This window comes from Malaya genurostris, chromosome 2 (assembly GCF_030247185.1).
Source record: "Malaya genurostris strain Urasoe2022 chromosome 2, Malgen_1.1, whole genome shotgun sequence".
Classification (NCBI taxonomy): Eukaryota; Metazoa; Arthropoda; class Insecta; order Diptera; family Culicidae; genus Malaya; species Malaya genurostris.
The window spans coordinates 277287552-277313441 of NC_080571.1; the positions used below are offsets into that span (position 1 = coordinate 277287552).

Here is a 25890-nt window from a genome sequence, read left to right on the forward strand (position 1 = left end):
CTATTGCTTATAACAAGAATAACAACAACAGCAACAACAACGCAGAATCACCAGGAAACCCAGGAAGTTTGGTAATGGCTACGATCCGCCGTTTGCTCTGTTCTCTGATCCTGTTCGGGTATCTAAAAGAACGAAATTGTGGTTTCGATGCTAGAGCATCAGCATCATTAAAAGTTGTACCTCCGAACGTTGACGTGAAAAATGTTAAAGTAATGAGCTGAAAACTTTTGGCTTGACCTAATTGCGGAACACAATGTGCAAAATTTATTCTCTTTTAATGCTCGAAATAGTTCAGGCTTCGGGTGATTTGTTACTCGTAAAACCTAACATCTGGATGGTTGTAAGCCACATTTCACACTGCTTAATGTCATCATTTCACTCACTGCTAGCATTGACTGCTACAGCTGGTCAGTTTTCCGTGCCCCCCCTCCACTCGACTCCAGCACTAACTTTCATGTTATCAGGCCACATTTGTTCGCTTTTTATGTTTGCCACCCTGTTGTCACAGCATAATTTATGTCCTGTCTCGACAAAACGTTGTACAGTTGAACCGACCACAGCTTTTATCGCCACCGGTTGGTTGTAGGTAGTTTTTCTGTCGTCTGTCGGTGCTTGTGTGTGTGTGTGTGTGTGAGAGAGATCATCATAAATTTTAAACGAGATGCTTTTTTGGATTGAAGTCTGCGATCATCGGGGCTTGGGTGAGATTTTTATTTTGAGAGAAGCATTTTCAGCTATAATCATCAATCAGTATTTTTATGTTTTTGTCAGTAATCAACTAAAAATAGGCTATAGAAAATGATTGAAGAATGAAATAGCAAAAGTAGTGCAATACGAAAGAAATGTGCCAATTAAACTACTTTGGACGTGATAAATGAAAAAGGTTGGTTTCACTGTTTCATTAATCAATTATTTTAAAATCTGTCTTCCTTTTGCTATTTATGATAGCTAAAACTACATTCATAGTAGCTTTACGTGGTGGTATTTTATATTTCTGCGCTGCTCGAAAAGTACTCTGGAAAGATATATAAAACTGTTCGTGATAAAGTCCGGACAATCAAGTACACCCAATCCGGATGAACGAATATGCGCATTTTTGTAATATTCATTTTCTAAAGACTGTCCCAGAAAGTATGGACGCACTTTGATTTCGCTGTAAATAATTCACAAGTGTTAGATATTCAAATTTTATTCGATATACTGATAACATTAGACTTCAACAACAGAATATTATTCTCAACATTTGCTACTTAACCATTGTAGACTAGCTGGCGCACCTTCTTGCGAACGTGCTTCATTAAATTCCGTACTTCTTGGCGACAAGTTTTGACACTTTTATCCAATCTTTTTCGAACTGTTGAATGGTTTCGGCTGCCGAGACATGTTTCCTAAGATGTGCCTTCGTTAACACTCCTAATACCAAGCCTAGAAAAGTTACGCGGAGCACCAAGCCTACAAAAAAGTTGGAACGGTAACTTTGAGCTATTATAGCTCAGTTGTTACTTGACCAATTTCGATAAATTTTATACTCTCGAATTTTGTGAAGTTTGTAGATTATTTAGGTATATCATTATTCACGATCGTTTAGGAAAAACTAATGAAAATCTGATTTTTCCCGTTCCAAGTTTTTTTTCAAGCTCAAAATATGCCCTATCTGCATTCATGCGGCACCTGTATCGCGAATCGAATATTGGGAAACTCAACTTTACCGAGTCAACCGATCTTCAAAATTTGTTCACCATTGGAAAGGTACTACTTCCAGTAATAAAATGCACTAAAAAAACTAAAAATAGGGTTGTCTACCCAAAGTCATAATGGAAACTGTAGATAGATGACTTAAGAAAAGATGAGACTTTTTACAATGATCGTAAATATCTCGAGATTCAAAGCGACGACCTATATATGTTTATACATCATTCGATAGCTAGTGATACCAGCTACGATTTTGGCTCAACTACCATTCCTGCACAATCAAAAGAAAACATTAAACAATCGATGAAGTTATAAATATATATGATTTTTTCATTTTTCTCACATGTTTGTATATAACTATAAAATTAAAGCGATGACATGTACATTTTTTTGATTCAAAATATTGGAATCATTACCAGAAACAATGTATCGATGACCAAAATTATATATCCGTTAAAAGAAGCTCAAGAATTTTGATACAAATACAGAGAATTTCTTTTATTGAGAAGATTTTGCAAAACAAAATCAAATCAAAACTTTAATATTTTATGACATATATTTTTTATATTATTTTAGTTGGAAAAATATTATGAACAAAATTTACAAAAAAAAACTGAAACTTGGATTTCACTGAAAATTTTAAAGCCAATATTCGGGGCGATTCCAGTTTCATAAGTACCTGAAATAGTGCAGCTCACTTCACTGAGAAAGATGGCCTAACCGATTTGAGAACTGTTTCATTTGGTAGGTTACACTAGTTCATGCACTAGCTTTCAGTTTTTCAAAAATCAAACTAAACTGTTTGAAGAATACATTTTTTATATTAGAATAGGAGAGATATGATTTCGTTTTACTTAATTTCGTGTGATTTTTTGTGCTAAATTCAGAATTCTACTTTTTCTGAATTGTTTACTAATAGAAAATTCAAATAATTTTAGAATTCTATACATTTTGAAATGATTCTAAGTTTGTGATATTTAAATTTTAATATTCTATCTATTACAAGGATAGCGATGTTGTTTAGGATAGCGGAAAATTGAGAATATATGTTTTTGTTCTTAATAGATTGTAAAACAAAAATCAAGCAATAATTTTTTTAGAATTGTAGTTCGTTTCTTTTGCCATGGGTTAGTATAAGGAATTCATATAATTTTACGTTCTATTTCTTATTGTACAAACCCATGAAAAAATTTAAAATTTTCGTGTTGTCACAAAATTTATTTTATTAATAGAAACAAATTCTACGTCTCTTTGAAACAGATGAAATTATTTTCCAATATTCCAATATTTTCACTTTGATTTGCAGAAACGTTGGAACGCAATATATATCAGAAATTTTGAAATTTCCGATCCTCTACCGATTTTTTGAGATTTTACGTAAAACATAAAACAAAAAAAGCTAATTTTAGTAGTTATCACTTCCGTTTGGGTTGTGCATAAAAATTGTGTAGATCTTTTGTCCAATACAAAAACATAATTAATCTTAGAGTTTAGGTATATTTACCAAAATTTTTAAGATTTTCAGTGAAATCCAATTTTCAGTTTTTTTGTAAATTTTGTTCATAATAAATTTCCAACTAAAATAATAAAAAAATATATGTCATAAAATTTCAAAGTTTTGATTTGTTTTTTTTTTGGCAAAATTTTCCCAATAATAGACATTTTCTGTATTTGTACCAAATTTCTTGAGATTCTTTGAACGGATATATAATTTTGATCATCAATACATTGTTTCTGGTAATGATTCCAATATTTTGAATCAAAAAAATGTACATGTCATCGCTTTAATTTTTGAGTTAGATACAAACATGTAAAAAAAATGAAAAATTCATATATATTTATAAATTCATCGATTGTTTAATGTTTTCTTTTGATTGTGCAGGAATGGTAGTTGAGCGAAAATTGTAGCTGGTATCACTAGCAATCGAATGATGTATAAAAATATATAGGTCATCGCTTTGAATTTCGAGATCATTACGATCATTGTAAACAGTCTCATCTTTTCTTAGGTCATCTATCTACAGTTTTCATTATAACTTCGGGTAGACAACCCTATTGTTAGTTTTTTTCAGTGCATTTTATTTGTTGAAGTAGTACCTTTCCAATGGTGAACAAATTGTGAAAATCGGTTTACTAACAACAAAGTTATGACTCGGTAAAGTTGAAGTATTCAATATTTTCTATGCGACGTTTATGCCAAAGGAAAGAAAATAGGAGAGCAGATAGGGCATATTGGGCGCGTGAAAAAAACTTGGAACGGGAAAAATCAAATTTTCATTGGTTTTCCTTTACCAATCGTCTGCTACAAAGTTTTGGAATCAATTTACGAACTTCACAAAATTCGAGTGTGTAAAATTTACGATCGTTGAAACAGCTGAGCTATGACAGCTCAAAGTTACCGTTCCAACATTTTTTGAGGTTTGGTATTTGGAGTGCTAAGGTCTGAAGCCAATGTGTTTTAAGGTGTTTTAGAGGCTATTTTCACGCTTTAAATCTGATTTTCTCAGAAATGGTGACGAATGTCAAAAACACCCCAACTGACAATCTCTTAGAAAATTAGTTTAGAATATTCTGTGAAAATTTCAGAATGATTTCAGTCTTTTTTTCTGAAGGAAGAATTGCATAGCTGATAACGGCAACTTTCAACTTGTTCATTGAATATCTCGCCTTCAAAAGCATGGATCAAAAATCTATCGTGACAATGTCTAGATAATGTAATTTAGATGCGATTAGTGCATTAAAAACATATATGTTGTCGCAATAAAAAAGAAGTGAATGTAATTTTTGTGAAGGTAAGTCGATTTCTATGCACCCGCCATTTTTTCTGCTCCAGTTTCCTGGTGATGAGTTTTCCTCATTGTTTCCAAAAGTTTTGGAAAACTTAGTTTTTGAGTAATTTATGGTTGTCTCAGATTGATGAAAATTTAATCACAAATTCCTGATCATATTCCCGATAGCTTGTAGAAAAAATTATGTTGATGGATTCTTGTACAGGGTAAATTTTAAGAAGACACCCCATAGTAAAGTAAGTCATATTGACGACAAAAAATCCAAATAATGTAAACTTTTTTTACGAACTAACTCGATTTACGAACCCCGTTTAGTTAGTAAATAAAGGTTTCGGTACATTATTAGTATTTGCTTTCAACTCAATACCGTAGTCGTCAATAAGTAAATTTTTTAAAAAATAAAATTCTATTCAGTGTGTGTATTATATACTCCACTCAATAATGTCTTTTATTACTATTATTTCCAGACTATCACCGCTCAACATGCCCGATTACGCCGAGGTCGCCGGGTGTTCGTCCTTCAAGAATGATCTCGGCGGATCACCCTCGTACGACAACTACGGTGCGTACGCTTCTACCACGCTGGTAGGCCGTACCATCGGCGGCGGACATCTGGATGCGGGTGGAGCTCGATCCACCGCGACGGCAGCCGTTCCGTTCACCCCGAACCAGTTCGACGGGAAAAACGTCTATTCGGCACCCACGAGCTGCCACTACAACAATTTCATAAATCAACATCAGCAGCGCCACCAGCAGCAACTGCATCAACAACATGGACAGCAGCTGAACGGATGTGGAAACGGCGCGGAAGGAAAACGACCCGGTGCATCGTACGGGGGTAGCATCAAGAGCCAGAAAATGAACATCATCGAGAACCGAATGGCGGACATGATGAACAACCTGGGCCACAGTCAGACTTCGGTAGCATCGGCAACGGCTGCCACGGCCCTGTTCGGATCGCCGCACGGTGGCTCCAGTGTAAGTAATCTCAATGCGAACAGTAGCAGTAATCTACTTCCGACCGGTGGGGGCTCCGGGGCCAGTGTCAGCGTTCCCCACACGCCACTCTTCGGTACCATCAAGCGAACTACCAAATACAACAAAATAGGCTACAATAAGGATAATAAACTCAATTTCGGTGATAGTGGCCGCTCGTCGGAGCAGCCATTGTTCATCAAGTCCAAGTACGATGGAACGTGGTCCTCCGTTCCCAGCACGGTTGCATCATCGGCAAACAACATAAATATGATTAATAATTCGCCATATCATCAGCAACAGCACCAGCACCAGCACCAGCAGCAGCAGCAGCAGCATCATCAGTCTCAACAGCAGCTGGTGGCGTCAGGTCATCAGCAGGAGCAACAGCAGCACCATCACAATCCGGGACAGCAGCACGGTGGGAAATCACTGGGCAGTACGAACATTCTGGATCCACTTCCGCCGGCACTGCAAACAAATAATTTAGATAATCAACAAATACAGAACAATAATCCTGGTGCTGGAGCCGACGGTGGTGGAGGCAGTAATAGCAGCAACAGTAGCAACGCCAGCACTAGTTCCCAGAATTATTTAAGCAGTTTTGGCAAAACGGATAATGTGTAAACATCGGGGAATGATGATCTCCGGAATGATGATGAACGGGGCTGGTCTGGGCTGGTAGCCATACCGGGTTTTGTGCGCTGACGGTTGAATTTTTTTGCTGGAGAAGATGAAATTTTTCAGGAAACCTACTGCACAATGGCTTTCCTTGCTTCGGATCTATCAAATTGGAATTGTGTTGGACAACAGATGGTACTGATAGCAGAGTAGATGTTTTCCTTTGTTGCGTAAATCACTGCCGTTCCCCATTCGGGAAGCGTTTTGTGAGTTTTTCATTTGAAGGGAACGCATGCTTATCGGTGTATTTCATCTTTTTATTGTTATATTTCAAATAATTACGTGCAATGCATAAAATTTCATTCAATGAAAAATGCACATTCCCTCACCAGAAGGACTAAAAAGCTACCGGCAACATAGCATTGTATTTTTATACCCCGCGAAAAATAATACTCCTGGAAAAGGCTCTTGTTACGACAATGAGACCGATCTTTTTCAACATTTCTATCATTATACTATTCCACGTATTTGTGCTACGAAACGAACATGACTTTTTGCGAAGCTTCTCATTATTTCCTGAGTGAATCTGTTGGCAGAAAAGCTTCTTCATGGAACGCGAAATGAATAAGTTGAGAGTCATTTCATCCGGCAAATTTTACCTATTTAGAAGAAAACACGACAAAAGATTCTGTTTTATTATTTAACTCAACTCCGGAAGGATAAATATTTCATTTTACAAGAACGAAAACCTTCATCGTTTTGTTAGTTTGTCTTCGTTTTGATACGTTCACAAATGAGTTGAAAGTAACTCTACATCTCTGTGTAAGCATAATAGTTGACATCGTTTTCCTATCTTACCAGTAATAAGAAAGCAAAATCCACAAATGAAAGACATTAAGTTTCGAAGATAAACAACATTTCGTGGCTTGGGGTTTTATGAAACATGACTCTGATCACATCAGCATGATTCCAAGAATTAGAAGCCAAATTTACTTTTCAACAACTTTACCCTGCTAACAGTTACCAAACGACATTAAAAGTCCACCCGAATCCGCATCAGCAAGGCCAAACACGCTTCCGAAAGTGGCTTGCGTTCATGTTTAGACTCCGGTTCGTGTTGTTGGCCCCCGAAGTCACCTCTGGCCAGATATTTTTTCTTACATCTGTAAATTCTCGCCCACAGTATCTCATCTTTATATAATCTGATATTTAGCATAATTTTAGCTTTTTTTGTCATTTTCCTGTGTAACAGCTTCGAAGAGCCTAACGTGGCAGATTCCACCGACAGTGAACTTCCAGCCATCACGAAACTCTCGAAACCAATATTCACGTCATTAAGAGGTTTGAAACCTCAAGGTTACCAATGATTATTTTTTTTGTGTTTTGTCTTCGACTTATTGGTACATTAACAGTCTATGTTGAAGTATTAGTGCCACCTCGTGGTTTAATATAAACGCTGTTTACATTCCAACTATTTTACATCTGAGAGCAATGTCTTCAACCGTGACATAAACATCTAATGTACTGATGAGACGAAGACGAATCCTAAAAACAAACACTGTTTGAAAGAGAACTAGCCTCATAATACACCCAACCCTCGATTTACGCGCTTTATATATGTGTATATATGAGTCTTCGACTCATCAGTACATAAGCTGTTTATGTCGTGGTTGACTTTGCACTCAGATGTAAAATAATTGATATGGAAATAGCATTCATGTTAAAAGACGAGGTGGCACTAGTATTTCATCATAGACTGTTGATGTGCACCAATAAGTCGAAAACAAAACGCAGAAAATAAATAAATTTTCAAATCTATATTATAAATATTTATTTGCTTTCTTTTGTCGTTCCATCTTTCAGAATAGCTATATTTTATCAGAGGATGAAATCGTTTTTCAATGAACCAATTTTCTTAAAGTTTACGTAGACTTTTCGCTTCAACCAACATTGTTGAAAAGTTAGTCGAACAAACATCTGGAAAATTTGATTTTTTTGAATGACGAATATTAATGAGCAACTGATCCAGGAAAAAGAAAAACCGACCGAAGCAAAAATAAAAGGAAAAATCGAGGTAAAACACGGGAAGCAAAAACATCATTTTTGAGTAAATAAAAAAACAAAAATCACAACCAAGGACGAAGATGAAAATACTGAATGTAAAACAAAAATCATAAAATGACGGATGGAAAAGAAAATATAAGAAAATTAAAAAAACTGAAGAACAAAAACTAGAAAATAATGCAAAAAATGTTCAAAAAGAAAAGTAGAATAAAATAAAACCAACGAATAACGAAAACTTAGTAGAAAAGTTAAATAGAACAACCAAAAAATTGAACTGGAATATAACTGGAAGTAAACAAAATGACGGTGAGTACTGCAAAAATCACGTTTTAGTAAAATACACGAGAAAAATTGATGGGGCATGAGAAATCAAATGGAGAATAAATAAACAACCGGAAATAAAAAAGCAATGATAACAACAGAAAACAAAATAACTGAACGAAAACGACGGAAAACGGATGTAAATGTAACGGTGAATACGAAATAAAAGCAAATAAAAACATTATGAATAAAAATCCACATAGCGAGTAAAAAGGATAAAAATCAAAGAAAAATGAAACAGAACAAAGTCATGAATTACACAAAACAAAGGCAAAATTATCGAAAACAAAAAAAAAATGTTCGGGAACCAATAAAAACTGGCGGAGCCAAAACAAAAAAAAATGAAAAGTGAACTTTAAGTTACGGATTACGAGAAAATGGAACGAATAAACGAAAACGAAACTGACGGAATGCTAAGAATAATCAAGAATCATATAAAATACGAAGAACGAAACGCGAAGAACAAAAAACGACAATTATAGAGAAAAAAAACTATTTTTTTTTATATCGTTTATTTATACCCGGCTTTAACCTAATTTTGGTCGTTCGCCGGAAAAAACTATTTAAAATCAAGGAATAATGATGAAAAATGAAAAACAATTGTAGGGTAAAGTAAGGAAAATGACGGAAAATAATCAAAGTAGAATAAAGGAAAAGACGAAGCAAAATTGACAAAAAAAATTAAATAAATAACAGAATACGTCGAAAATGGAAGGAAAGCGACAATAAACTTACAGAGAACGCACAAATTTGAATAGTATATCAAGATAAAGATCACAGAAAAAATTACAACAATGCAAACAAAGACACTGAAGAACAAATCCCGGAAAACATAGAATTTACGAAAAAGAGATAAAGACAAAATGCGAAAACCGAAGAAACAAATACAAAAATTGGAAAAGAATTTAGTGGAAGAAATACTTAAAACTAGTCAATCAGACGGTCCCAAAAGATAGGAGAAATGACGGGAAACGAATAACAAATAAAGAACAACGGAGAATAATCCTGAGACGACATAAAAAAAGTAAGAACAAAAAACTAAAATATGAAAAGTGGAGGCAAGGGAAAACGAAATAAAAATTTCGGATAACGAAGCAAGAATGACGGAGAAAATTCACGGAAATTCAATATAAAAACTACGAAAAGCGATGCAAAAAAAGGGAAACCGTGAAAATATTTAATTATTTATCGTTAATTTATACCCGATTTAAACCAAATACAGTCTTTCGCCGGGTAGAAAAACCGTGAAACATTGAAGAAGAACGATTAGGAAATGACGGATGAAAAAGAAATGAGACGAAAAATGAAAAATAATTGAAGGACAATTGAAAATTAAACGAATGAATTACGATTACCAAGACAATATGATGGACTATAAAGAAAATATCTGAAAATCACAGAATGAAAGTATGAATGAAGTATGAGGAAAACAAACAAACAAACAAAGAAACAAACGGAGACAAATACCAAAGAATATATGAAATATGAAGAGCAAAAAACGGAGCGCAAAGAAAAACACCCGAAAACAAAAGACTAAATAATTGAAACTGAAAGGAATAAAATAGATAACATAGGAATAATAAAACACGTATAGTGAAAACTAAAATAAAAAGATACAATTTATATCGTGAATGAACGAAGAAAACCCTTCTTAATCCACCTAGTGGTGTGATAATGCCTTTCTCTTCTTTCATAACAGTCTCATGAAAATATATTTCATACTTTTATTAAATAATTTCGGATACTAATTTTGACACCAATTGATTCAGATTGATTGAAATAGTTCACAAAAGCATGCTTCAGTGTTTATGTCACACAGTCAGCATCATTTTTCCAAACTAGTGCTTACATTTGCGATGCCTATTCGTATGAGAAAAGTGATGCTAATCTAAAAAACCTGTTTTAATCCACCTAGTGGTGTAATGATGCCTTTCTCATGTACATATAATATTGTGGTATTCTATTTATACTTCCGGAACCGGATACCGGGAACCAGGATAGCCGGAATCGGTTTGTTTAGTTGCCTACTGATAATGACTATCGATTTGTGTAGTTTTGAGACCAGTTTAGGAATTTTTTTACGTTTTTTTGTTTCGCCGGTTTAAGTGACGGTGTACAATATTGAACACACTTTACCCTATAACTTCGGAACCGGAAGTCGGATCCGGATGAAATTCAGGAATCCCGTATGGGACCACGAGACCTTTCATTTGAATCTAAGTTTGTCAAAATCGGTTCAGCCATCTCCGAGAAAACGAGATGAGTGAGACGAGTGAGATTATTTGACACACACACACACACACACACACACACACACACACACACACACACACACACACACACACACACACACACACACACACACACACACACACACACACACACACACATACACACACACACACAGACATTGCTCAGCTCGACGAACTGAGTCGAATGGTATATGACACTTGGCCCTCCGGGCCAATTTTCACTAGTCGGTTTTTCAAGTGATTGCATAACCTTTCTATATGAGAAAGGCAAAACGAGTGACATTATTTTCACATTTCTGGTATATATCACCCTGTAATTACTGAACCAGAAGTCGGATCCGCATGATATTTCGGAACTTTGTATGGGACCATAAGAACTTTCATTTGAATCTAAGTTTGTTAAAATCGGTTTAACCATCCCAGAGTAATGTGAGTGACATTATTATCACATTTTTGATGTATTACTTTCACATTTTTTATGCATATCACCCTGTATTTCCGGAATCAGAATTTGGATCTAAATGATATTCAGTAACTTCGTATAGGACCGTGAGACCTTTCATTTAAATCTAAGTTTGTGAAAATCGGTTTAGCCATCTCCGAGTAAAAAGGTTGACATTACTTTCACATTTTTGGTGCATATCACCCTGTAATTCCGATACCGGAAGTCGGATCCAAATGAATTCAGGAACTTTGTATGGAATCGTGACCATGAATCCTTTCATTAGAGTCTAAGTTTGAGAAAATCGGTTTACCCATCTACGAGAAAAGTGAGTGACATTATTGTCACATTTTTATTGCATTATTTACACATTTTTTATGCATATCACCCTCTAATTCCGGAACCGGAAGTCGGATCCAAATAGAATTCTGAAACTTTGTATGGGACCGTAGGGCCTTTCATTTGAATCTAAGTTTGTGAAAATCGGTTGAGCCTTCTCCGAGAAAAGTGAGTGACAATATTTGTCACACACACAGACATTTTCTCAGTTCGTCGAGCTGAGTCGAATGGTATATGACATTCGGCCCTCCGGGCCTCGGTTCAAAAGTCGGTTTTTGAAAAGATTGTATAGCCTTTCTCTTTGAGAAAGGCAAAACTGACGAAAAATGTCACCCAGAAACTAGGAATAATGAAGATAAAAGGATAGAAAACGAAGGCAAAGATATGAAGAATGAAAACAATAATGAGGAATGACGGAGACGAAACAACAAATGATGAAAACACAGCAACTGAGAATAAATAAATAATGATGGAAAATAGTAAGCAACGAACTCGAACAAGAAAATTGACTTAGACAAAAAATAATTGACGGGGAATGTAAAACAAGTCCCACAACTAAGCTGATGAACTGGCGGAGAATGAAAAAAAAACAGACGGCGATTGAAAAATTAAGCAGAGCGACAAAAATTTGGCGGATGAAATAATTTGACGAAGAATGTATGACAAACGATAGAGAACAGAAAACAGAAATAAAGCTGAGCAATAAATAAATTATGTCGGAATTATAGAAAAATAAAAATACAAAAAATAACGAACAAGAACGAAAACTAAAAAAACGAAGAAAATATGTCGCATAGCGAAAATAATGGCAAACAAAAAATTACTGACTGAGATCGAATAAGCAAAGGGAAAATACTACAGAGAACTAAGAAAACATTACGAAAACATGAATGAAGCAGATCGATTCTGAATAAAAATGAATCAATAAGGAAAATAATGGAGAGCAAAGAAACTATAACACAGAAGACGAAATACTTAAAGGTGGATCTGAAAATGAAAATTGACCCAAACCGATAAATATATGATGGAGAACGAAAAGATCATGCCGGAGAACTTTGAGACCTTCGCAGGGAGCAATTGAAAATTCAAGTTGAATTTAAACGACACACGCTTGTGGTTAGCTAAATTTCAAATTAACTGTGAAAATCACAGAAATTTTAACTGAAAAGCTTCTGTCAAAAAAGAGACTAAGTATGGTTAGAAAGCTATACCACTTTTCCTGGGGCTCCTAAAACCTTCACAGCGTACCGAGTTTTCCGAATTGTCGATAGTTTTCACAAACTACTACAAAATAGTCCGCATCACAACCGAAGCGAATGAGACCACTACTCAATTTACTCCACCTGGAATAAGTTTTTTGTTTCGCCCGTAGCCCAAGGCCGCACGCTTTTCACGAGTCAAGTTACCTACAGAACAAAACTCCTAGCCGACGTCTGTATCGTCTGCTACAGTCTCATCGTCAATTCTCAGTAAGCAGCATCCGGGTGGAAGGAGAAAAAAAAAGCTGTGGGGCCGCTCAGGTTCAGGTAAAATGGGTGATAAGTGCACCGACGAGCGTCGGAGTTTCCGTGACTTTTGTGTCAGGTGAACGTGCAGTTATTATCTGCGGCTGCATCGGTAGTAGCAGCATAGCCAGACGACGACGACGGAAGCCCTGGAATCTGACGCTAATTGCAGTGCGCCATAGCCACCGGTGCCGGGGAAGCTCCCTCCGGGAAATGCAACGTAATTGTCATTCTCGGTTGGTTGGCTTGCAATTAGGGAAGCTTAGTTCGTTGCCGGTTGGAAGTAGAACGAATGGTGATTGTCCCGGAAATCAACATTTGTGGAAGCTGGCACGGAAAATTGCTATTCTTTGTAGGGAGCAAAATCGCGCTGCGACTCGGTTCGTGTAGCCTTTAATAGCGATAGTTGTTCGTAGTAGTCCGAAGTTAGTTCCTAAGCTAAGTTATGCAAACCAGTTCCAAAATTATTGCTGTCTGAATAAGCCAGAGCCTATCATCCTGGGGTAAATTTGAAACTACTAGAAACAAGCAGCTGATCATCCAATTTTGACTTATTAACATTGACCGGAAAATAAATCGACCTACAAGAGTAATGTCCATGTCAAAACTCGACGGGGCTTCCGATGGGTCCATTAAAAAGCGTTCATCATCTGCATTACTGGCGAGAGTAAAATCCGGATCCGGGTCCAGACGGCAGTACGACAAGTCAGATCCCAGCACCGCAGTCATCAACATTCGCTGTTTGTTTCATTATTTGTCGTAATCGTCTCAATCATCTGGTTCCTGGAACTGGAACTGGAAACACAGTCGTCATGGTACATGGTACATTGGTTCACCGTAAATCGTGTCATTTCACCACCGGAATGATACTCACATAAAGCACATGGACCGTTCTGACATCGGTGCAATCATGAGCGAAATAAGACCTAAATGAGCATACAACTCTGGGTATGTATTGGGTTGTTCTGTGTTCCTCTCGGAGAATGATGACCTTGTTTCTCCACCGACAGACCACCGTCAGCTAAGCATGATGACGTTGCGAACTCATCAGTCGTCAGCCGGGCCAAAATGGTTAGACAGACCTTGGTAGCCCTGTGCCATTCATCGTATGTCGACTGTCGGGGATGTGATTTGAAAGCATGCCTACTTTGATGATGAACCAATACAAATCTCTACCGGAGGCGGGATAGTGATGCGTAAAAGCAGTAAAGTTGCTGCGTTGCTTGTTTTGTTAACTCGTTTCTAGAATTTCGGTAATTATTTGGAACAGTGCTTGAAGTGGTTGGTTTTGGTTGATTTAATCAGAATCAAGAGATGATTTTTAAATCAGACATTATAGAAGATTGACAGCAAAAATGCATACACCCAAACCTCCATTTACCTAATATTCGGGAGTTCGTAAATCGAGTTATGATGTAAAAGAAATTTACGTTATTTGGAATTTTCATCATAAAAAAAAATTTCCTTATGTATATGTATTATCGGATATGTACAAAATGGAACGAAAAATAAAAGTATTTGCAGGAAAGGGATGTTCTAAGTCGCATCAATTTCTAAGACGGCGAGTTATTCATCGATATTTGTTACAAACCATCAGAATATGAGTATTTTCGGAATAGGTTTGATGAGTACAAGTCGGAAAACGATGTTCACGTTGGTATGAATTCCAAGATGGCAACTTCCAGTTTATTGATATTCCTTGAAAACCCTTACGATTTGTGTCGATATTACTCGAATTGCTTGAATACCTTTACGATATGCATATTTTCGGGACGGGTTTCGTGAGTCGGTGCTTACAATTTTAAAGCAGTAGTAAAATATCTGCGACAGATCTGAATTATAGACGAATTTAGTAAAAAAATACTAAACTACCAGTCAAATTAGTTTTAGATTATCCATACTGTTGAAGCTGCTGAAAAGGTGTATTGAAAAAGCAAAATTCTGGATGTAAAAAAACTGGAGCAAGTGGCCATGTCATCTTGGAATTTAAAACACCATGTACTCATCAATCAATATCCATTCATCAAGCCCGTTATTGTAGGGGTTTTGAGAAATATTTGAAATCCAAAAATACCCAGATTGTAAGGGCTTTTAAGGAATATCAATAAACCGGAAGTCGCCATCTTGGAATTTAGAACCATCTCAAACATCGTTTTCCGACATCTACTCATAAAACCCGTTCCCAAAATATCCATATTGTAGTAATTTCCATGGAATATAGATGAGCCGGAAATGAATTCCATCGTATGCAAAAGTCTCTTTATACGAAGAAGGTTCATAAAAAGAGTTACGTAAAAAGAGGAAACTTAAAAAAATTTACGTAAACGGACGTTTGGGTGTTGTGTTGACAGTAAATGAACAGGATAGTGTTTTGGCGAAATTACGTCGTCGTTATTCAACAAATCAACTGTTTTTCAACAAAGGGCGAATCTAACATTTACAGCAAATGTAGAAAAACGTCGATGAATGTTTCGATATTGTTATTTGACATAAGCACTGAAGCATGCTTTTATGAACTACACGAATCAATCTGAATTAATTGATGTCAAAAATGAGCTCAAATTAGTATCAAAAATTATTTTATAAAAAGATAAAAAAAATCATTAGACTATTTTGAAGAAAGAGAAAGGCATTATCACACCACTATGTGGATTAAGAAGGGTTTTTAAGTATCCGTTTGATCAAGGCCCAATAAAGTTCGATTGAGCGGAGTTCTGGGCTGTTGAGAGGGTTGTGGTCTTTGGGTACCACAACCACGTTGTTTGCATCGTACCACTTTTTCCCATAGTGGCAGCTCGCCAAGTACGGCCAAAACAGCACAGGTCTATTATATTTCTTCAGGAATGGTAGCAGCCGCTTTTTCAGGCACTCCTGGACGTAGATCTCTTTGTTGATAGTTTCCGTTGTGATGAGATTGCCGCTTTTTAGACCACACGTGCATATAGCCTGCCAGACGAAGTATTTTTTCGAGAGTTTCGATAGTGTGATGGTTTTGAAAATTTCGGACACCTTTCCTTTTCCTGATGCTGTATAAAACTCCAGTCCCGAAGCTGCTTGAAATTCGTTTCGTAGTCCATGACGACACAGTCTAACTTTGTGTGCATATTTCGTATACAACTCTCGGGATCGCTGCTTCACCGACGTGTTTTGTCTATAATCTCGGTTTGCCACCTTCACCTTCTTAAGAGTCGATAACCCGGCTCGTTTCTTGACCCGCTGCACAGTAGTATTATTGGAGACTTTGAGCTTGCCAGCGACGTCCCGGATGAAGAGGTTAGGATTACGCTTATATTTCACCACTACCTTCTTCGTTGTCGTTGCCACGTCCGCATTACGATTGCTGTCACTTCCAAACTTCCTGGCGGTAGGCAGACGCTCGAGCACTTTTACCAGGAATCAGGAATCAGAACAAATTGGCTCAAATGGCACGTTCCCCTTGATATTTGGAGATTTGTGCCTTGCCATCAATTTGTTTTTAGCATCATTTTCCCGATATATAAGAGGGAAGGATTGAAAGGAAATGGTAAGGGTTGCACTAGGAGGATGGGAAAAATTGACGACACAAAAACACATAAAAGCAGAAGTAAATTCTGCACCCCTAAGGGATGCCGAATAATCTGCTGAGGATCACATTTAGTGGAAGCAGAAGTAAATGCTGAACCTCTACGAGGTCCCAAACAGTCTGCTGTTAATAAAACCTCCAACTCCCGAGAGGATTTAGAGATCTTACAAAAGCGACACCATTCTGCACTCCCGGAAGAATGCAGAACGATTCGCAGTATGTACGAGCAGAAGTAAATTCGGCACCCCCTGAAGGATGCCAAACAATCTGCTAAACCCTATTTAAGGTGAATACAGAAGGGATTCATTCACTCCAGGAAGAACGATGATCCCTTCTGACTATAGCTCCTTACCACATTGGGTGAGAAACGAGAGAATATCCTTCAATTTTAGCTCCGCATACACAGACTCAACCATGTATGGAGAACCAAAAACCCGGATACGTAGCTGCGTCAATGCAGGACAGTTACATATCAGATGATATGAAGTACCATAATCGCATTCACACAAATCACACGAATAATACTCAGCACGTTGAATAGTAGCCATGTGATAATTGAGTTTGCAATGTCCAGTCAGAACTCTGACCAGAGTACTGCAATGATGCTTGGAGAAATGCAGTAGACACTTTGACATTTTCAGATTTAAATCTGGTAGAAATGCTTTTGTCTGAGCGCAAGTTTGCAAGCTGCGCCAGTAGCTAGCATGTTTGGATGCAGCCCAAGAACGAATCTTGTGCTTTATCCAACTAGTTGAAAGTGGCAAAGCTGGTTCAGGACCAACGAAATCATTCGTTGCACCAGCTCTAGCCAACTCATCAGCCCATTCATTTCCAGTAATACCAGAATGGCCGGGTACCCATAAGAAATAAACAGCATTTGAAATGCTGAGGTCTTCAATTTGAGTTCGACATGCGATCACTAGATTCGACCGTGAGTCATTCGAACTGAGTGCTTTTAAGGCTGCCTGACTGTCGGAACAAAAATAAATTCGTTTATCACAGATCCTCTGCTGAAGTGCCGATTGTACTCCACACAGAATCGCGTAGATTTCCGCTTGGAACACAGTACAGTATCTACCAAGTGAATGAGACTGCTCCAGCCTCATTTCACGACAGTAGACACCAGCACCAGCACGACCATTCAACAGAGAACCGTCCGTATAACAAACTATGTGTTCATCAAGTTGTCGTTCCAGACAACCAGACAACCATTCCTCACGAAGAGGATAGCTCACATGGAATGTTTTGAAAGGAAAACTGCATGTGAGAGTTAGGTCACTAGGAGCGAGTAAATACTCATCCCATGTAACCATTTGAGACCACAAGCGAGTGTGGCTGGTAGCATAATCTAATGGGTTACTGTTCCAAAGTCCTGTAGCCTTACGACGGTATGCACAAGATAATGCTTCTTGTTTTAGGAACACATGTAGTGGTTCAATGCACAGTAGCGCCTCTAGAGTAGTCTTGTTTTAGGAACACATGTAGTGGTTTAATGCACAGTAGCTCCTGTCATCGCCATTAGGACCATCCTTTGGAGATGATTTAGCTTTGACTGAACTGTCGCGACTTCTCCTTTCTGCCACCATACAAGACAACCATATGCTAAAATTGGTCTAACAATAGTTGTGTAGATCCAATGAATATATCTGGGTTTGAGTCCCCATGATTTTCCAAAAGCTCGTCTGCATTGGCCGAAAGCCATACAAGCTCTCCTAATCCTGAAGTCAATGTGAGCAGACCAATTCAGTTTTGAGTCAAGAATAACCCCGACGTATTTAACTTGTTCGACCACAGTGACCTCTGAACCGAAGAACTGTAACGGACGAGCTCCTGTGATTATCCTACGATGAGTGAAAAGCACCATTGATGTTTTGCCCGGATTTACAGACAATCCAACCTGACAACACCATTGTTCAACAGATCGCAGGGCTTGTTGCATTAAATCAAAGAGAGTGTTAATGCTTATACCGGTCATCAATATATGATAATCGTCGGCAAAACCATAAGTCGGAAATCCAAGGTTATTAAGTTTCCTTAACAAACCATCAGCGACTAGGTTCCATAAAAGTGGGGATAGTACACCACCTTGAGGACACCCACAGACACTCAGCTTTGTAATATCTGCTTGCCGAAGCGATGAACAAAGAAGTCGATTGCTAAGCATTGCGTTTATCCAATTTGTGATACTTGAAGGTATGCCATGACCACGGGCTGCTTCCAGAATTGAATTGAAAGACACGTTATCAAAGGCACCTTCAATATCTAGGAAAACTCCCAAGCAAGATTGCTTTAGTGAGAAATCTTTTTCGATGTTGTACACAACATCATGTAACAGGGTTGTAGTGGACTTTCCACGCTGGTAAGCATGTTGCATTCCATGTAGCGGATGCACGCCCAGACTAACATTCCTGATATAGTGATCGACTATGCGTTCCACTGTTTTAAGAAGAAATGAGCTAAGACTGATAGGCCTGAAACTCTTCGCTTCCTCATAAGTGTCGCGACCGCCTTTGGGAATAAATTTGACAGTTATTTCCTGCCAGGCTCTTGGAATATATCCTGTCGCAAGACTAAAAGTAAGTATTTTCTTCAAAACATGTTTGAAATGTTCATACCCTTTCTGCAGTAACACTGGGAAAACTCCAACCTTTCCAGGAGACTTGTACGGAGCAAAACTCTCAACTGCCCATTTGACCGATTCAATCGTCACAACGCTTCGAGCAAGGGCCCAAGAATCGTAACTACCTGAAAAAGTCTCGGGAAGAGCTGTCGGTGATGGATGCATACATCCTGGAAAGTGAGTGTTAAAAAGGCAGTGAAGTACATCACTTTCATCAGACATCACCATCTGAAGTTCTTAGGAAACTGACATTAAAATCCTTAGACTTCGAAAGTAACTTATTTAATCTACTAGCCTCGTTGAGACTAGAGACATTTGTGCAGAGGCTTTTCCAACCACTTCACTCAGACGATCGAAGAGCATTTTTGTAAGCCCTTCGAGCCGACACGAATGCCTCCGACCCATCTCTGCGTCGGTGGTTCCAAGCTCTTCTGCATAGTTTCCTTAGTCTAGCAAGTTCAGCATTCCACCAAGGAGTTCCTCTAGTAGCTCGCACAATCCGAAGTGGACAAGTCTCTTCATATGATGCAACTATGAGTGAATTTGTCTCGTCGACAACATTTTCCAAATCAATTGGGGTTTCAATTGTTGGTTGATACCCGTAAAATCTAGTCGCCAAGCCCTCTTCATAGAGGTCCCAGTTTGTAGATTTGGGATTACGATATGTGATAATATCAAATTTAACGTTTGAATGATCAAAGAATATGTACTTATGATCAGACAACGAAGGTTCGAGCTCATCGGAGACGAGCCAATTCACCAACTCATGCGCAATTCTATCAGAGCAGAGAGTTACGTCCAAAACCTCCTCTCTTCCAGATCTCGCAAAAGTTGGACGGTTTCCTGCATTGATTATGTGCAGGTTTGTACTGCTCACAAATTCCATCATATCAGAGCCTCTCGAATTTATATCTGTGCTGCCCCAAATGATATGGTGAGCATTTATGTCACTGCCGATTACAAGCGGTAAATCACTCTTGCAGCAGTATGAAACAACCTTTTTGAAGTCATCGCTTGGCGAAGGTTGGTTATGCGGTAAATATGCCGAACAATAGACATATTTCCTGTCTATGCCATCAATAGTCATACCAACTGTGACAGCACAAATATCCCGAGTTGTGAGCTCCGGTATGAGAAAAACATCGAGAGCACTATTAGCAAGTATGCATGCTCGAGGCATTTCACGTGGATTTGTCATACCGATCTTGTTGAAGGCAACAAAGACTGGGTTTAACAATTTTCCAACATAGAAGTTTCCCTTTTGGAAATATGGTTCTTGAACCAAAGCTATAGTAGCTTTACCTTCTTGCAGAAGTCTGAATAGATTCATAGTTGCTGTACGTTTATGCTGAAGATTGATTTGTACCACTCTAACCATTATAAATTAGAATAACGAACATTCCACTTCCAGTATCAACCGTACAACAACTACAAGAAACCAAATATATTGGCTTATAATCGCCTATAGCGAACTATGTAAGGATTTTTTTAAATGTTATTATCATTTAAATCCCACGAGTTGCGAAGAAAGAAGTCGTCCACTGTGCCAGAGCTTCGCTTAACACAGTAAGGGAAAACCCCAAGATATTCCGTTCACGACTGCATTGTTTAACCTCCTGCAGCCATTCAGCCATCGGCACGGAAATACACCTTGGCTTAGGAGTTCCTATTTTTGTGGCCTTTTACGACATGGAACAGGAAACCAGTGGATCAATTCTTGGTAAAAAATAATTCCGCCGGATACCACACGGCTTACCTGTTTGGTGGACTTATACCACCGGTACAGGTGGACCGTAGCGTTATTCTTAGCCAGTTGGGAAACCGCTACCGACACTACACGGCTATCTAGGCTGCTCAGAGAGGGAAGTTGACATTGATGGTCAACTTCCATGGATGGCCGAGCAGCACTTTTACCAACTTGACGTGCGAGATTGTCGGATTCTCTTGCTGCGCGAGCAAAATTTTGACACGCTGCTCCTCATGCTTGGACGTTATTTGTTACACGTTGATCTATGAGTTTTGGGTCTAACTAAGAAAAATACATTTTTTCAGCGAAACTCAGTTCTATTCATCAACATAGACTACTTCATGAGCAACACACATCAGTCTAGTCTAGAGCAGCCCACAATCATTCAGTCGCTTCAATACATTTCATAACACCAAAACCTCCTTTTACGAACTAAACGGTATTTCAAAAAACAAGTTTATGTTATTTGGAATTTATTTCGTAAAAAAAGCTTTATGTAATGAATGTGGCTATTTTCGAAACGGATGTCAAAAATAGGAGAAAGAAAATTATATTTGGGGTCGTTTCAAAATCCAAGATGGCGACTTCCAGTTTATTGATATTGCCTAAAAACTAGATATTTTCGAAACGGGTTTGATGCGTGACTGTCTCAAAACGATATTTGAGGTGGTTCTGAAATCCATATTTTCGAAACGGCATTGATGAGTAGATACCGAAAAACTTTGTCGATCCGAAATCCAAAATGGCAGCCTCCGGCTCATTGATTTTCATTGATACAATGTGAGTAGTGGTTTTCAAGAAATGTCGGTATACCGAAAGTCACCATATTGAATTTCGGAACGAGCTCAAACATCGTTTATTGATGTTCTATCTGTTCCAAAATACCCCTTTGTTGGAAGTTTTTAGAGAAAATTGATAAAGTGGAAGTCGTCAGCTTCGTTTTCGGAACAACCTCAAATATTGTGCATTTAATCATAAAATCCGTTCCAAAAGTATCCCGATTATAGGAGTTTTCAAAGAATATCTATAAACTGGAAGCCACCACCTTGGATTTCGAAATGACAGCAAACATAATTTTCCGACTCCTAATAACCCATCGACTTGTGAATCGGTGCATTGTCTTGGTGAAACAGAGTGGACTTTTCTTCGACATATGGGGTGGTTTTCCTTAATTTTTTTTTCATTCAAACTATTTAACAACGCTATGTAGTATTCGCTATTGATTGTTTTGTTTTCTTTCTCAAGATCAGTGTAGATAAAATAATAATCAGAAAAAGTTCATCTATTTATTACTCGTAAAAAATCAGTTCAAGAGACTTTCTAAAAAAAACATTTCCGGGAATCTAAACTTCTTCTCTATAAACCTAAAAATTCACAAGTGATTTTATTGTGTCAGTGAAACGAGCTTTTACCCAAGGAAACATCGCTAGAGAGATAATCGAAAGACGCTTCAGTTCGACACCGAAGTGATTCGTGCAAGATTCAATTATATTTTCATTAATGAATAAATTTCTGTCGAATTAATTTGCAACTGAATCAAAATTGAGAAATAATGATTGCGATATTTTCGATGCACGTAGGGGGGAATATTTCTTTCCACGTTTCAAATAAAGATTTTAGCTACAACAGACTGTTTCAATTTCAGCTGGTTGATTACTCTGCACTATTTAAATCAAACCCAATAGAACGCAATTTAGCTTGAATTTGATTTATATAAGTAATAGGAACGCAGCATTTTGCGTGTCTCAAACACACAGCAGGGTCAGCGTTTGAATGGCGCAACTGGATTGGTGTGGCGAAAACATGCGCTCTAGTTACTTCAGCCTGTGATATTCAAGTGAGTTGGGTAATATTGTGTAATCAACGGCACAATATACTTTTTCTTAGTGTTATTACTATCATTATCACAGCACTGTCATGCAAAAGTTTGGACTCACTTCAGAAAATCGTTTAGCGTTTTATATTTATGAATAATTTTCGAATGATTTCTTTGAATTATCATTTATATATTCTATCGAAATATTAGAATATGAACATTGTGAAAAGTAATACACCCAAACCTCCGTATATCTAAACATTTTTTTACGTTACCTCTTTTTACGTAACTCTACTTCGTAAAATGAGGTTTTTGCATATAAGGAAAATCATTTCCGGCTCATTTACATTCCAAGGAAATTACTACAATATGGGTATTTTCGGAAAGGGTTTGATAAACGATGTTTGAAGTGGTTCTGAATTTCAAGATGGCGACTTCCGGTTTATTGATATTCCTTAAAAACCTTCACAATATGCGTATTTGTTATCGGGTTTGATAAGTTCTCATGGTCAAATATTCATGCATAATTGTAAGCACACAACGCCTTCTGATTTTTTTACGACCTAAGCTATCTCACGTAATTAAAATTTGCGATTAGAGATACAACCAATTTATACATTTCTATCAGTGATATTACGCATTGAAAATGCTTTCACCAATAGTTCCTTCATTTTTTTTTTGCTCTCAAATCCCAGCAACGCCTAACATAGGAAATAAAGCACCTGAAATCTCTATAAACGGTAATTTATCCCCAACCGCTGCGGTTGCACGTAGTGCGAACTTGATTCCAGTCAGCCACATTTGCTATACACATAGTTTCCAGGCACTTGCCACGTTTGTTTCTCCCGAATAGCAGCCACTCTGTTGCACCTTTTTTTTCCCCCGTTTTCTCTTTTTGTGTGCATTCATCCGGGGAGGAGCTAGTTTGTGACTCATTAGAGTAATGAGAAGCTGAAAGTGTTTCATTATTTCGCCCGGCACACCAAACACCAGCAGAAATAAGTCATTAGGGTTCAACCGTTTGCGCCATCCGGAGCAACCGACAGCCAGCCTCGTGATTTCCAACCACGTCTGAATAGTCTATAGAGTTGTAGAAAGCTTATCCAATTTAGCGCCGCTTTTGCTGCTATCAACTGCTACTAGTAGGTACTACTACTGCTGCAACTGCTTCTGCTGCAACTTCTCGGCAGAATGGCAAAGAAAAGGAACTAGGTTAGCTGGTAATTTTGTTTTGTGTTTCGTAGAATAATGGGAAAACTTGTACAGTAGGTAAGACACTGCATTGTAAAAAGTTTCGCTCTGATTCATACTGACTCTATTCGCACCTTGTTTGTAGAATATATGGCATCGAAAATTTATGTACAGAGTAGAAAATATGTTAAAATAATTATTCGGTAAGAAAAAAAAATCAACTAGCATATGAACGAACATATCCTTTGATAACCTATTCTAGCCTTCATTTGAACTGCAAACACAATCGATTTGGTTCAACAGTTAATGCTTCTTTCTCTATATCCTAACAAAACTCGCGCTGAAACAAATTCTAATGCTGAAAAAAAAAGACGGTAGCAAACATGTACAAATTGAACGACTTAAATGATGACACATAAAACTTCTGAAAGGAGCACGAATAGAAGCATATCGTATTTTGTGGCAAACAATTGAATACCATATGATTAATCGAAGCTCTCACCTTTCCTCACCGAACGCTTTTTGTAGAGGGGGTGAAAGAGTACAGACAAGCATTTTTTTTTCTACCGGAAAATAAACGGACGCCAATCTCGTTAGGAGCAAACTTCTAACACAATTGAGTTATGAGGAATGTAAAACAAAAGAAAAAAAAACCCTAGCCCACACGCAACCATACACAGAGATTATTCTAGAATCACGAAACGTTAGTCAGTTAGCGAAACTGTTGCTCACAAAGATGTACACTTAGAAAGCCAGATTAACAAATAGCATTTGAAGCAAAACAAGCAAATAAATAAAACAAAAAACTGAAAATAAAAATGAAAACTGTTTGTAGTATAGTGAGAATAATAATATGACATGTGCATGAGTGTATCCAAATTTAAGAAAAAAGCAACAAGATGCAAATGAAAGTGATGAAGAACGGATTGATCAAATGTGATGACAGGTATCTGACCTGATGAGGAATAATGGAAGACACAATAAAGAAACAGTATTTTAAATAATTATATTACGAAAAACTCGAGTGTTTTTCAATGGCATCCGAAACGTCCGAAAAAGAGCACTTGAAAACATTTCAACGGTAAGTATTTTTGGGTGCAACGCAAACGTATCAGGTGTACAACTTTGCTTCCGCCGTTTTTTTCCAAAATTAAAAACTTTCGTTTCGACTGTTTTTGATGTCCTTTTTCAAGGGAAATTTAGTCAATTCGTTTTTGTCGAGTACGTTGATTGCCAACGGTAAGAAGTTGGCAAAAAGATTTCAGAAGTTGAAAAGTTGAAAAGATTTCAGGATTTCAGAAATCACACAGGGTTGTTCTCCGACATTCTAACAACATGGTGTTTGATGGTGTCGTCCTGCATAGAACTCATCAATTTAGTGATCTAGGTGTGCTGCTTGATGAAAAGCTCACGTTCAATACGCATCGATCTGCCGTAATCGCAAAAGCTAACCGACAATTAGGGTTTATTACGAAGATATCGAACAACTTCTCGGATCCTTATTGTTTGAAAGCACTCTACTGCTCACTCGTTCGGCCCATACTGGAGAATGCTTCAATCGTTTGGCATCCTAATCAATTGACTTGGAGCTTGAGGATAGAAAATGTACAGCGTAAGTTCATCAGATATGCACTGCGGAACCTACCATGGCGCGACCCGAGAAATCTCCCACCTTATGTTGATCGTTGCAACCTGCTAAATTTGGAAACTCTTCAACGACGTCGTTGCATCCAACAAACTGGATTTGTTGCAAAACTCTTGAATGGCGAAGTTGACAGCTCTGAACTATTGTCATCATTGAACATCCGAGTACCATCCAGATCTCTGCGTCATGGCTCATTTCTTGTACCTCGCTTCCATCGCACTAACTTTAGATATCATGAGCTGTTTACATCACTGATTCGTACTTTTACATCTGTTGAGGAACTATTCGAATTCGGAGAACCGTCTTGCC

At 37.7% G+C, this 25890-nt stretch overlaps 1 protein-coding gene across 1 annotated transcript in view; it reads left to right on the forward strand.

Annotated features, from left to right (window-relative positions):
• The window catches only part of LOC131430203 (protein sax-3-like), a 360057-nt gene extending 335102 nt beyond the window's left edge, over window positions 1-24955 (forward strand). Inside the window, exon 11 of the mRNA XM_058594951.1 lies at window positions 4949-24955. Within this exon, the coding sequence (XP_058450934.1) occupies window positions 4949-6083 (1135 nt within the window). The 3' untranslated portion in view covers window positions 6084-24955. The remainder of the gene's footprint in view (window positions 1-4948) is intronic.
• Window positions 24956-25890: the final 935 nt, after the last annotated feature.